We start from the raw sequence: 15,138 nt of genomic DNA, 5'->3' as shown, positions 1-15,138 counted from the left end.
TGAAAGAAAGCATCTCTAAATGTGTCCCTTCTAGCGGAGGAAGCACCCTGGGCTTGAAAAGCCCCATAAAAGGCGTTATAGCTGTTGTATCGGATGCTCATATAAGGAACATAGATAGAAATAACACGTGGTATTGCGCAACAGTCGTAATGGGTCCCCTATGGAGATTCGCAAACGAGCTCCTTCCTGCCGCTAACATTGAACCACTTCCAAGTGCACTGGATGCTATTACGTATAAAGACGGAGATTAATTCTATTGTACGGCTTCTTTCGCTAAAAATAATTCGTCTGTTTCTACGTTTCTTTAAATAGCGTTGCGATTTACTTTACTGCCGTGGATTTGTTGGTTTCCTCCACATAATATATTAAGTATATTTTTAATTACTTACTATTTTTTATTTTAGTATTATAATTTATTACATATTTGTATGTACCTATTTGTATCTAGCGTGTCTTTTAAATATTACTGAATTTTCTCTATTAATAGGACATTTATTTAATAAGGTTGCTTACGCCACTTATTTTTATAGATAAACAAGGTCATTTTGCAGTAAAAATCCTTGTGGTTTTGCTTAGTGAAACATGACGTGGTTGTCATCACTAGTTCAACAAATATAATGATTAGAGACATGATACACACTTGATTGACAGGATAACAAATAAGATAATAATTATATATGTGATATTTAAATATTATAATAGTTTAATAAAAAACCTAATTTACACGCATTACATTGTACAATGGTCACATGGAGAGCCTAATAATATCCAGTATTTACTACTGAGTTCAAACTAGCCCACTAATAATGAAAAAAAATATTCTCGCTTATAGCACAGAATATATTAAATAACAGTACTCCGTACTGATGGGCCCACCTTAAAAGAAATATATTATGTTTGAAGAGACACAGTAATAATTTCTAATTTTTACTTTCCAGGTGGCGAATCTTCAATATGGCTTGGCTTCAAACTAAAATCTTCTTCTTCGTGACATCCTTACTTCTCGCTCCGACGCTGGCTTCCATCTGTCCGGACAAGTGCATCTGCAGCACTACCCGTGACAGCCTACACCGCGCCACCTGCAGCAGTCTTCCAGATCTGTACAAATATACCCTCCGACAGAAGCACCACAACATTAACATTCTCGACCTGTCGCACAACAACATAACCAAAATCACCCACGAACTCGACAGGCTAACGGAAGTCGTGACTCTCGATCTATCTACGAACGGTCTAACGGATATCAATAAATTTTTGCACAATGCCAAGAAATTGGTGCATTTGAATTTAGCTCATAATCGAATTCAATCTATGTCGTTATTGCATTTACCAACTAGTATCAGTTCGTTGGATTTGACAAATAATTTGATGAAAAATGTACCATCTGATGTCAATCATTTAGCCAGTTTGGAACATTTGGAGCTTGCAGGCAATCCTTTAGAATGTTCATGCGAAAATATTATCGCACGTGATCATCTCATTGCTAACGGCGTCTTCATAGATCATGTGAAATGTTCTGGTCCAGCCAATTTAAAGGGAAAGTCCTGGTTGGAATTAAAAACAAAAGAATTGTGTAAAGTTCCAACTTTTGACATGGACATGATGATGGGTGATCAGCCATTTGATGCTGTTCAGATAGGAGAAGAGACAACAGCGCTAAGATCGATGCCCTTAACCGCCAACACTGATCTAGAAGATGGTAAAGTAATTTCAGATACTGCACATGAGAATGACAATGATGATGATGATAACGTACAATTTATGAAAGTGGGCCATTATTCTTCACCGTCTCGTACTCATGAAATAGAAGGATCAGGTGAAGCTGAGAGTACTACAATGATTGATATTATTGAACCTATTGAAGAACGTAAAATGTACAATAATTTAATGATGAGTGAAGATATGTTACCAGTCAATAATGTTAAAACAACAGAAGATCCAGATGAGGGCTCCGGTGAAGGATCTGGATTTGGTTACATTGATTTTAATCACGAAACCGACAAGGGTATTATAACAACTACGCCCGTTGTTGAAGACTTCTTCCCACCAACTATACCCAATGTGTTTGAAGAAGACAGTGAAAATGATACGGGTATGGACTTTCCGATGCACACCCCGCCTACCATATATCAAGGTGGCTCTGACTGGCACAAAAAAGTGGTGACGGAAGAACCAACTTTATCCACAATGAAAGCAGTTACCTTAGAAGCTACAAGAGATACAACCGTATCTGAACAAATTCGCATAACACAACCGTCAGAAGTTCTAGATCAAGCGTCTCGTAATGAAGAAAACGGACCAACTCATAAAACTGGCACTTATGTCTGCATAGCTTTGATTGTTGTTTTATTAGTAGGTCTAATTGGATTTGCAATAACTAAAAGTCAAATGAGAAAGAGAAGGGATCGAAGGCTGTTAAGACATCAAAAAAGAGACGTTGAAAAAGCTTCCAAAGAAATGGTAGATATGAACAAGTCATTACTTGGGAAACCTGCTGTCGCTGAAACTCCAAATGAAAAAATAACTAACGGAAAATATGAACTCGTGCCTACTCATGAAGTACATCAGAAAAAAGATAAAAATGGTGATTTAAGTCATGGTAAGAAATACGATGAAAGCAATGGCTTAAGAACTGATAGCCCACGAGACACAAATCAAAATAAAAATAGTTCTAAAGATAATAACTTAACTCCAGACGTGCTTCCACCACAAGAGACTTCTTTCGATTCTGATGTTGTAGCACCTACCTCGAGAAAAGACACAAATACAAACTCTATTTCGAGCGATGAATATTTTGTGCCAATAAATGATGATGATGCAACTAGAATAAACGGAAATCTAGAGTCAGACACCTCTCAGCCCCTGATCAATGGAGACCCAGATTATTTATCACCATCCCGTGAATATGTTCCAGTCTATTCACCGGATATGGGAAGGGTAAGAATCAAAATGACCGAGACTCCAAAACCTAAAACGCCTGTACTAGTCACAAGAAGCCGATCAAACGCTGGAGACATAATCATTACACCGTCATTAGACAACAATGCGATAAAATCGACCACTTGAGAAGAATATTTATCGAAAAGGACATTTTTTAATTCAACGATAATTAACAAGCACTTCAATATTGGCAAATTCTGTGATTATTCTGTGTTTATGTGAAGGAAACTGTTTAGTGATTTCGAGTTCAGAATTCACGATGTACTGCCAAAGTGTGTTTGTAGTCGACAGTGCCTTTATTAGAAACTTATTAGTGGTATAATATATTTATGATAGTAAAGTGCGCTAAACAAATCATATTTTTATACGTGTAAAAAGTTGCCATGAACATAAATAATGTTAATAGGTATAAATCAGTTTTAAAGGTACGCAAGACATAGAAAATCTTTTATGAAATGATTATACATACATTTTTGGTTATATTCAAGGTTGTGTACTTACTTACCGACATAATCTGATGCATGCTTTATTTTAAATGGTAACAATGTTCAAACGATGTCTGTTATATTTTATTTGAATGTTTTCACGAGTATTTCCATGGTGTAAGAATTAAGTTCCTTATAATATGTAATTTTATTGAATTTAGTTTGCTAAGATTGTGATACAGTTAATTATTTAAGTTAATCGTGCAGAATATGTATGCAAGAAGTCTGTTATAGGATAAATTTTGCGTGTTATTTTTATTTTAAAGAATTATACTTAGACTGGGCTCATATTATTTGCTTGATTTCATTGACTTGTTATTCATATTATTTTACTGACATATTTTTTTATTCAATAGCTTCGAATAATGTTAATAACTTTAAGAACAAATGTTTCGTACACCAATAGAAATTCATTTAATTTTATAATTATTTCAATATTTTACATAAAAATACTGAATAAATTATTATTTATACAATAAACAGCTTCATGTTTTTAATTATTTCTATATCTTTATTTTAAGCATATCCTCAACAATAATGATTAGTCTTAAGCATTATTAAGACGAATTGACTATGATAATATAGCTCCCACACCGGTTTCGGTGACAGTGGCCGGTCATAACCCAGTGGGACGGCAGATCGACACGACTGGCGAGAGATCAGGCGCAGGACCAACTTTTTACATGCCCATCCGACGCATGGATCATCTTACTTGTCAGACAATCAGGTGATGATCAGCCTGCATTATCCCAACCAAACTTGGAAATAAAATGTTTCCAACGCGGGAATCGAACCCACGACCTCCGAGTCAAGAGCCGAGCTCTGAACCACTGGACCACGGAGGCGTTTTTTAACTATGATAATAGTTTAGATGGAGAATACCAAAAAAAGATCTAATATAATAAAATAAGGTTCAATATTAAGTTCACAATTTATTTCCCTATAAAATTGGAATACTATAATAATAAAATTATAAATTAAAAATATATTCTATTTTATAAAAATAACTTAAATCTAAAAGTCACTTTCTCGTACTTCATCCGAATATCTCCTTAGACGAGTACGTAGAGGTCTTTCTAGTTCAGCCTCAACTTCTATTGTAGTGTGGTCACTACTGACTTCGTGTTCAGACTGACGGCGTCTCCTTGCTCCAGGACTATGTTCTAATTCTGTTATTTCGTGACTACCGTATTTGCCTGATCTACGACGACGTCTTCTACGTTTTCCTGTAGAAGATTCCGACAATTCCATATCATCTAATACTGGCAGGTCGCCATTTCTTTCGGTCTCCTCTAACAAATCTCCACTGGATTTCGTTTTTCTACGACCTCTTTTCCTTTTAGTTCTACCCGAACCAGTTTCATTTAGAGAATGACACGATGCATTTAGCTTAGGCATTGAGAGAGCTTCAATGTAAGACGGTGGGGCGATTAGATCACGAGGATCGGGTGTGTTAACTAACGCTTCTTGTTCTGCTCGCATTCTCAACTGTCTCAGTCTATCTCTAGCTTCCTCGACCTGTCTTTCTCTTTCTTGTTGTATAGCCGCCAATCGCTTGTTCATAGATTGTCGAATTATATTTACTATTAAAATACATAAAGCCAAACCTACTATCATAACAATGATAAACCATATCAAGTTATCAGGATTTGCTGATTTTGTACTCGGATACCAGGTGAAGTAACAAGCTTCTAGCCAAGTTTGTCCTATTACATTCACTGGACTGTTGCATACTAAGTTGTAAGACTCCTCTTTCTTATTGGGCTCCAGTGTAACGAATTCGTAAAAATCAAACATGTTATCGTCGACGCAGTCACAGCGCCACATATTGTCTCCTAGATGTAAGTTTTCTAAATAAGGATTGGATTCAAAGTAGCTCTTATTCCAAATCATTGTAAATCGATTGCCTACAACACTCAAGCTACTAAGTCTGGGTAGCATGAAAAATGTGACGTTACTAACGGAGCTTATTCTGTTGTAGTTCAAATTTAAATGTTTTAAAGTATTTGATGAAATACTATCTGGTATAAAGGATAAAAGGTTATGAGAAAGATCTAAGTCTAATAAAGATGGCAAGCCCTCCAGTGAATCCTTTCCAATTGTATTTATTTCGCAAGAACTTATATCAAGGAGTGTTAGTGAAGTAGATTTTATATGACCCACTCTAGTTAGGTAATTTCTAGCAAGTTTTAATTGTGATAATGATGGCATTGCTAGTAGACTATTCTCGGGTACCTCTGCTATTTCATTCCAAGACAAATCCAAATGTCGTATCATACTAAGACCTTTAAAGGTGTCGCTTTTTAGAGATCCAATATTATTGTAAGAAAGGTCAAGATATTCTAATTTTGTGTTATTAATAAATTCATTACTTTTAAGATATCTAATCATATTGTGATTAATTATTGCCTTCCTTAAATTAGGGAACCCTCGAAGATTTGGTAAAAATACATTACAAAAAGATATATCCAGGTATCTCAAAGATGTTGAGAATATTACATTGGTATTTGATGATAGCTCTAATCTATAATTATGAGACATTTTCAAAAAAACCAGTGATGGCAGGAAAGCCAATTCATCATGATTAATATAGCTCAACTGACAGTTACTGACATATATACTTTTGAGAGAGGGAGATATTAGTTTTTGAAAATGAGTCAATGGATTACCATTGAGCTTTAGAATTTTTATATTTGTGAGACCACTGAGAGGCGATCTTCCACTTACAGAGCCAATTTCACAATTGTCCAGAATCAGAGTTTCCAAAGACGAGCTAATGAAGAGTTCTTTATTCGCTAGATTTGCCATTGTTTTAAATTTATTCCTTGAAAGGTCCAAAAGAAGTAGACTTGTTGCTGGAAGCAAAACGCTGTTTGGATTTAGGTCTTGCCATTCTTCAAAATTATTTCGAGATAAGTTCAAAGCCTCCAAGGCTGTTAGGTTCTGTAGGGCGTCTTCTGGTAATAATCTCAGTTCGTTTCCACTGACATCCAATGACACCAAATTATAAAGTGTATATAGTTTCCGAGGAAATGTTGTTATTTCGTTGTTTGAAATATTAAGCTTCTCAACCTGAAAATGAACAACCATACATTTGAGTACATAATACATAATATTATCGAGATTAGAATATATCCTACTTTGTAAATCTATTGACATAGGCCTGTTAAAAGAAGATAATGCTAGTCCTTACAAAGATGTGAATCTCAAATGTTAAGATAAATTATTGAGATCCAAGAAAGTTTTAAAAAATATTAAATTACAATATTTTAAGTGCCATTTCTTTTAATTCTTCTAATAATTTTAATTAAAACTATATACCTTTTCACTTATGCCATCTGGTAGTTCTGATAGACCTCTTCGTGAGCAGTCTATGATGGTTCTATCCGAGCTACACATGCAAATATGGCAGGCATCGTTGGGACGATCTTCGAAGTCTACTTCAGCCTTTGTTAGTAAAATCAACAGCAGAACTCCCGAAGCTCGTAGAAGATTCATAACGCTGGCATAACATTCCTACCTGAAATTGTAAAAAATAGCACGTTAAGTAACGGTACCAAAAAAGCGCTAAAGAAAATCTTGGTCTTCTACTACACCTGCCTACATGTGTGTGTGTAAGTTTAGTAATTGTATTAAAAATACTATTCATTCCTATAACAAAAAGTAGCAAGCTGGTTAGATCTTTCTAAGCATCCAAATCTTCAAAATTATATCTAAACCGGAAAGGTTAACAAGATTCGTTATTTTTTTGATGGATGGCAAAGTTTGCTTCTCATAATACGTTACTAATATCGCAAACTATGTTATCTTATTGGCCATCAGCTACGGTACCAGCTATAATGACTACAGTTTCATAAAAGGTGCCCATAGAAACTCGCACACCTGCAAGGATTTTTATCTTAAATTATTTTGATCACGTCGCGAACGTGTTGCATCCTTAGAATTATTATTTCTATGATAGAATCAAAAATATTACAACAATGCAAACAGTGGTAACAAATTTATCTTTTTTATCAGTTGATAAAGGCAGGTTGCGGAATACTTAAATTTGGGTCGATTACATAGTACCTACCTGTGGCTAATACCGCAAACAATCTTTACTATAATCTCCGCACAGTTTGTCTGAAAACAGATAGTAACATGAATCATATCCTATTGATTGTCTATTATTAGAAAAAGTAATAAGAAAGATTATTATTTATTTGTCTCATTACTCAATTAGTAATTAGTCATGACCATTTCTTAGATAATTATGTTTGCTCACACTTCACTTAAAATTTTGTTACTTTTCATACTAATAGTTTTAAATTAAGAATTTTGTCGTTATTTCCTGTATTTTATTCATTTGTTTAAGTACGTATATAATTTTCGCTTGTTTTCTTATTTCTTTGATTACTTTTTATTTTATCTGAATCATCAAGTCTACCACAACCTAGTAAACACGAAAAGTGTAGTTTATTTTATGATATTTTACTTTGAATTTTCGGCAAAAACTTTATTTACTACAAGATACAATCTACTTACCATTACTCAATGTAGTTCTTATTTTCACTTTAACACAAACCCACTAAAATATCTGTCTCATTAATAAAAAATATGCTATCGATTTCGCAAAACTTGACTAGGCTTTACGTGCGGCTGCAAGTAGAAGATAACATTGTATGAGGCGAAAACGACCCGTGACGTGTTATCACTGATAATGATAAGGCAAGTGTGATTGTAATTAGATATGAAGGACCTCCAGCTAAAACAAAACTTTTACTCTGATATTCTACATGTACACGAATAAACTATTTTATTTGTAAACTACTTTTATCTATGAAAAGGATTAATTCCAATAGTATAATATAATAATTATCATAAATTGTTATTTTTACCACTTATTTCAGGCGCCAGTACATTTACTGCCATCTAGCGCAAGTTAATGAAGTTATGGTCATGAACTGCTAGCACCATCTTCGAAAGTAAACTTTAAAGCGACACCTACCTTGTAATGCTTGAACTATTTTAATAGTTCAGTTTCATTGTACGGTATGAAGATGTCGCTAGTATTCACTAAACGAAGTGTGTGATAAGAAGTGAAAATTCTAGTTTTGGGTAAATCAAAATTTTCTTGGGGGCGACTAACCCAAAATTTTCGATTTTATAATTCATAAGCCACGAATTGTTTTATTTTCTAAAATTAGATACTACATTATATTTCCAACAATTAGATCTGAGCAAAAACACGATATCTTAAAATTTTCTCGATAGAAAAAAATCACAAATATATCTTATTTTCACGAATTTTTCATTTATTGCCATAACCGTGCATTGAACTAAGTTAATATTTTAACACATTGTATAAAATTCTATCGTTGAGAAACAGACCTAGCGGATTTTTAAAATGTTGTATATTTATCGAGATATTGAGAAAAAACTAATTTGGCGATGAATCCGCGTCGTCCTTTTTCACCTGGCATATGAAAGACGGGCGTAAGTGTGAAGAGAGAAGGACGATGTTTAATTTTTTGGGTTAGTGCAATACTGGTTTTTCAATATAGTGGGAAGGAACAAAAACACTCATCTCAAATCAATAATTATAACATTAATATATTTAAGTAAGTAAAAATAAATTAACTTAAGATTAAAAATACAATTTTTACATAACTATATTACATTTAATCTTAACATTATCATCACAAATAAAGCGTTTGCCCATACACATAAAATATTATAAATCACCTAATTTATGTGGATTGCAACAGTACGTCTGACGGATCGTCTATCCGACATTCTGGGTCTCATTTCAGTTAAATCACCGATAGACCTCGACCTTCGTTGCCGCCTAATATCTTCCTCCTCCTCGTCAATAATTTCTGGCAACGAATGAAAGGAGCTGTTGAGGCGAGGCATCAACAACGCCTCATCATAAGTAGGAGGTAGGTCTTCCCTTAACGGAATCCTCAACACGACAGCATCAGCCCGATCCTGCACAGCACTGCCATTGAGGATAGTCGTCTCCGAAGAGGGTGTCTCCGCTTCCGATCTATTCCATATCATAATACCGCGACACACAAACGACGTTATAATTATACCTATTATAACTCCTATCATAACCGCTACGAACATGTAGGACTCCGCGGAGTTTTCGTCCGCATGCCAAGTTCGTATGTACGCCTGCTGCCAGCTGAGTTGCGTCACGTTGGCGGGCGAGTAGCATATCAGGGATCCCTTGTCTGAAGTCTTGGGAGGATCTTTCGTCAGGAATTCATAGGTCAGGAGAAGGTTTACGCTGAAACCCTCGCAGCTCCACCGGTTTCCTTTCACCAGAACCTCCCTCAAAAAAGGATTTGAGGCGAAATGTGAAGTAGACCATACCTCCTTGAACTCGTTCCCTCTCAAATCCAAAACCGCCAAATGCGGTAGTGACGAGAAAGTGCGATCGTTGATAGTGTTAATTTCGTTGTAGCTCAAGTCCAACTCCTGCAGGGAGTATGAAGCCAGATTGTCAGGAATGTATTCGATCTGGTTTATCGACAGATCGAGTTCCAGCAGCGACTGCATGGTCGTCAGCGCCTTCACGTCGACGTATATTATCTGGCAGTTGGAGAGATACAGATTCTTCAGCGACGACGACTGAAAATTCGGCACTTTATTGAAATAATTCCTCGAAAGAATGAGTATTTCCAGTTTGATCGCCTGAGCGAACACCGTGGTCGGGAGATCGTAAATTCTGTTTTCCGATAAGTCTAAAAAATTCAAATTATTCATCCTGACGAAGGCGTCCTCGTCGACGCGATTAATTTTGTTCTTCGATAAGTCTATTTTTCTCGCACTTATCTCGAATTCCGTGGTTATCCAGGAGTCGTAGTTGTTGTTAGATAAGTTGAGAGTGTTCAAATTCTTCCAGCTCTCCATGTAGGTGGGCAGGGGTCCGGTGAGGTGGTTTCCGGAGATGTCTAGTATTTCCACGTTCTGGAATTTTTCTAGAAGCGCTGGGAAAGATACGAAGTTGTTGTTGGCCAGTCGTACCACATGAGCCTGAAAAAAGAAAAATATAATACTCAGAATTTATGGAATATTATTTTTATTGGTGCTTAGGTTGTGTCATAGTGTTCAAAGTTACGCAGGACAATGGTTCAGAGAAAGGTAACACTTAATATTTTTATGGTGCCGATTTTCTTTAAATGGCACACGAGATAACAAGAGCCACGCCATAAAGATTATACCGTGTTCTACACCGATTCTTTGTAGTCGCATCTTTACGCTATAATCTTATACTAAAATTTTTGTAGCCAAGTTTACATACCTATATATAATTATGTAATATGTAAACTTGTTGCTATATAATATCTAAACTTGGCTACAAAAAATGTTTAGATTAAGTATTTATTATTTTTTTAGTTTAGATTATTAAGGTTATATGGTTTTGGATATCGAGTTGTTATCACCAGCCATGTCACATACACTGCAGCAACAGACAATAAATAAAATTCTCGGTCCTCTAAAGTGTAAACTAAAGGATAATAATATAATATTACATGTGTGGCTAAAGGTGTCTTTAGCCTCAGATATCCTTATAGAGAGCGACCTTATTTCCATGGTTTATCACTATTTAAAAATCATTAAATTTAAAATAAGCCTTTTACATACTTTCTTTGACTTTGCCTACTTAGAATTACTCTTTATAGAATATAGATGGTCTTACAGCCGCACAGAGATTTAAATTAATACTTTACTTTAATTTAATTAGGCTTCTGACATAAACTCTATAATGGTCAAAATCTTCGTAAAATTAAGCTTAGTATTACTCAAAGGGGGAGGGAGGGCTGCACTATTTTAATTGCTTTACATTTATCAGTCACACTTACATCATAACTGATGTTCTCTGGCAAGTCAGTCAGTCCCCTGTCGGCACAGTCCAGGTACTCCAGGCCGTGGTAGGTGTAGCTCCTGCAGTCATACCCCTCCTCTGAGTCGCGGAGCACACCGCATAGCGCCATCGGCAGTAGCAGCCACACCACAATAAATGTATCTGAAATTTTGTACAATAACTCAGTACCTAAGCTACTTTAAAGGTCCAATTTCATCACCAACTGTTAAAGTTAATATTCGATTTAATTTTTAGGGTTCCGTACCTCAAAAGGAAAAAACGGAACCCTTATAGGATCACTTTGTTGTCCGTCTGTCCGTCCGTCCGTCTGTCAAGACCCTTTTTCTCAGGAACGCGTGGAGGTATGAAGCTGAAATTTATATCAATTACTCAGGTCTACTGTCCCTTGAAGCTGTGAAAAAATCAAACTTCTAAGCCAACGCAATCAAAAGATACAGCCGTTTATGCCACAAATTTTCGACACTTGCAAGGGAATCAAAACCTACAGGGTGCTTCCCGTGAACTCAGAATCTTGAAATTTGGTACGAAGCAACGTCTTATAGCATAGATAAAGGAAAAATTACGAAAACCATAAATTTTTAGTTACATCACATAATATATATTTTTTTAATAATTTTAAACTTACTACCCATTTCCTCATAAACGCGTAGAGGTATTAAATACCATAGTTATGACTCGATTGTCGTAATGAACGAACTTTGTAAACCTTGCAGGTTTGTACGGAACCCTCGGTGCGCGAGTCCGACTCGCACTTGGCCGGTTTTTATAAGAAGGAAAGAGAAGACATGACATTTTAACAAGCTGTTAACACTAAGGGTGAAGCCAAACGATCGTAATTTGTGAGTTGTGAGTCGCAGAATGTTGGCTGGCAGAAATTCTGCTGCATTCAGTTTCATACAAAAGTATATTATATCATGTTTGATTAAAGTGAGCGTAATTTTGTAAGTCATGATTTGTATGAAAAGATATTTACGCGACCCTAACAGATGTTGGTGAAGTTGGGACTTTAGTCAGTTACTAAAATAAGATGTTGCAGCAACTTTATAGCGTGACAACAAAAAAAGTGAGACATTAAGGTTTTGCTCTAAACTCTAAAATCTCAAGTATCATCACTTTGTTTTGTTAAACCGTGTTTTAGAAGTAAGAATTCATCTCTAAGGCTGGTATAAATAGTCACTACTCAAGATGCATCTCGGTCTCAAGACACGGTTCAGGCTCTGTGCAATTGGTTGGCTGTCAAAATTTGGACCAATCACAGAGCCGATCCGCGTCTTGAGACCGGGTCGCATCTTAAATACTGACTATTTATATCAGCCTTAAAATCGTTAAAAAGGTATAAAAAGCTAATAATTCTATCTTGCAATAAATATATTTCATTTCAGATCAGTACGTTTTAAGGGCCCTTCCACACGACGTTTTTTACGTTCGTTTTTTACGTACGTTCGTTTGTATCGATACAAACGACCTGAGCGTTCAGCTCAGTAAACGGAAGGAAGCCGACACTTTTTAAACTTTACTAGAGATCGCCCAATGGTCGAAATTCAACCTTACTTGCAATGACGTTAAGACTATTACCTATATTTTGTAAAAAATATTGAGTTCATCATAGTTTCTTTCAATTCTTGTCTCTGGGACTCAGCTGATCTCAGACTGGCCGTTTAAGCATTGCCTAATAGTATCTAAAATTAAATAAAAAAAAACAATAATCCATTTTCAATTCGTCAACTTGTTGTCAACAGACTTCAACCATAAATAAAAGAGTATAATTCATATGTATAGGCTTGTCACTCAAAAATCTGTCATTTTTCCTATTAGTAGTGTCGTAGTGAGTGTAACGTTTTATTTGTTAAAAATATATATTATGATAAAACCATATTTTAAAATAATATTAGTTCGATGCACTCCTTCACCATATAAACTATAACTGTGCGAAATTTCATGCACCTACATAAAGGGTTACAAACTTTTTCTCTCACGTATTAATATATAGATATCTGCCAAAAGTCAAAACGCGATAAAAACGGGCAGAAGACGAGCGCATCAGAAACGCGCGTCGTCAGTGCGAAAAAAATACGTCATGTAGAAGGGCCCTAAACAAATAACTATATTTTTTGTGTTGGATATACATTTTGTGATACTTCAATATACATATTATCGCCAAAACTTCTTACACAATCAAAATAACAGTAGTCAGTAATTGACGCAGACGAATTTGCGGGTATCTAACTAATCTTCTATATTATAAAGTCACGATTTACTTGATAACTTGTTTTAATATTTGTAGAAGCGTGATATACAATGTTGACCCCATGAAAGGCCTCTTTTTAAGATTTCCTGTAGATGCTTATGATGTTGAGAATTGAACAAAATATTTTACTTATAGGATTTTCAGAATTTGTCTGATTCGATTTATAAGCTAATTCGTAGAGATTTAATAACGACTTAACTTTAATTTAATGAAGAATTTGATAACATAAGCTCATTGATACATTTTCTGTCCAACTGTTCGTTAAATTAAAGTTAAATAAAGTAGTTAAATGTTTCTAGTGCGGCCGTAAGTATAACAAATAGACTTTTGTTACTTGACAATGAGGTTAAAGTTTGAAAAATGACATTGATAGTTTAAAAAAAAATAAAGAAGACGAATAAACAAATTTAAATTTGGAATGTCACACGCTGTCAGCGATAAAAATTTAGCAGTACCAAGATTAGCGTTTTGTTCAACAAAATATATCTTACCCATTGAATAACATTAACAATCACATTCTCGTTCAATCGTGAATCACCACTATGTCAATCACATCACCAAATCACCACAGATCACCACAATTCACCACAATGCACCACGAATCACCGCAAAGTGAGTACGCTGACAATCGTACAGTACATTTGGAGCTATCTAACGACGACAATTTAGGTGGGCTCACTATAGTCCAGTATGACAAACTCGTACACAGGATGATTGCAATTTCATGATTATATTTCCATTAAAATAAAGTGTTTATACTACATAATATAATTTAATTTTTTCGAGTACAAAATAAAAAAAATACCTGCATGGTAAGAACTAGATGTAACGTATGTAACGAATGTAAATAAAAAAATATTACCGTCATTAGCACGTTAGGAAATTAAGTGTTTTGCGAAACAAGTGGGCACTCCGTATTTTATTTTCAGAACCTAATATGCATTACGCTGAACTCAAGAACAAATTGTAAGCGCAAATATTGGGTGTTTACAAAACGATACATTTTATAAACACGCTGTATATATAACTGTTATCTTTATTTTCTTATCAATGATTAGTGATAGTAGTCATATCGACTCAACGACCAACCCAAAGACATAGTTCTTTCAGAGAAAATAATGTTATTTGAACAGCAAAAATACAGAAAGGGACTTATAGGAAACGGGCTTGTCGCTTTGTTTATTAGTTAGTAAAATCACTAGAAAATAGAAATAAATAGTAAATTAAAGTGTATGTGAATGCAATTTTATGTGATATAGATGATGCTAATTAATGCAGTATAAAAAACTCAAACTAATATATGAAGTATTCTGGTTATATATAGATATATTTAGAGATTAAGATAAGACGTATATTTAACTTAAGATAAAGCCGATTTTCTTAGTAACAAGTTTGTAAATATTTTTGAAATGATATATATTATTGCTTAATTAATTATTACAAAACGATTAGATAATGTTAGGTAATAGATACATAAATGAATACGTGAGTGGAAGAATACGATCAATAACAGTAAAAAAATGACTTTTTTTGCAGAAATGGAGGCTTTAGTGCCGGAAAAATGGTTTAAAATTAAAAAAAAATAACTG

The 15,138-nt window shown here is 34.8% G+C and overlaps 3 protein-coding genes across 4 annotated transcripts in view; 1 reads left to right on the top strand and 2 right to left on the bottom strand.

The window, feature by feature from the left end:
* The window catches only part of LOC121730389 (protein windpipe), a 39,787-nt gene extending 35,882 nt beyond the window's left edge, over window positions 1-3,905 (top strand). The window contains exon 3 of the mRNA XM_042119412.1: window positions 939-3,905. Within this exon, the coding sequence (XP_041975346.1) occupies window positions 955-3,066 (2,112 nt within the window). The 5' untranslated portion in view covers window positions 939-954 and the 3' untranslated portion in view covers window positions 3,067-3,905. The remainder of the gene's footprint in view (window positions 1-938) is intronic.
* A 511-nt stretch (window positions 3,906-4,416) lies between these two features.
* On the bottom strand, window positions 4,417-8,103 carry LOC121730386 (leucine-rich repeat-containing G-protein coupled receptor 4-like). 2 transcript variants are annotated; one of them, XM_042119409.1, is made up of 4 exons: window positions 7,950-8,103; window positions 7,498-7,547; window positions 6,747-6,945; window positions 4,417-6,497 (listed from the first exon to the last, which is right to left on the bottom strand). In XM_042119409.1, exons 3-4 carry the CDS (start codon window positions 6,921-6,923, stop codon window positions 4,440-4,442), a joined length of 2,235 nt encoding a protein of 744 aa, XP_041975343.1. In that variant the 5' UTR covers window positions 6,924-6,945; window positions 7,498-7,547; window positions 7,950-8,103; the 3' UTR covers window positions 4,417-4,439. The 2 variants fall into 2 exon arrangements, with proteins under 2 accessions (XP_041975343.1, XP_041975344.1); XM_042119410.1 differs by lacking the exon at window positions 7,498-7,547.
* Window positions 8,104-9,110: 1,007 nt separating this feature from the next.
* Window positions 9,111-14,202, bottom strand: LOC121730391 (leucine-rich repeat-containing G-protein coupled receptor 5-like). Its single transcript, XM_042119414.1, has 3 exons — window positions 14,041-14,202; window positions 11,279-11,442; window positions 9,111-10,448 (listed from the first exon to the last, which is right to left on the bottom strand). The coding sequence occupies exons 1-3, from the start codon at window positions 14,042-14,044 to the stop codon at window positions 9,150-9,152; spliced, it is 1,467 nt and encodes a 488-aa protein (XP_041975348.1). The 5' UTR covers window positions 14,045-14,202; the 3' UTR covers window positions 9,111-9,149.
* Window positions 14,203-15,138: the final 936 nt, after the last annotated feature.

Source organism: Aricia agestis, chromosome 9, assembly GCF_905147365.1.
Source record: "Aricia agestis chromosome 9, ilAriAges1.1, whole genome shotgun sequence".
Lineage (NCBI taxonomy): Eukaryota > Metazoa > Arthropoda > Insecta > Lepidoptera > Lycaenidae > Aricia > Aricia agestis.
The sequence above is the reverse complement of the archived record's forward strand: the minus strand, read 5'-3'. Positions and strand labels throughout refer to the sequence as shown.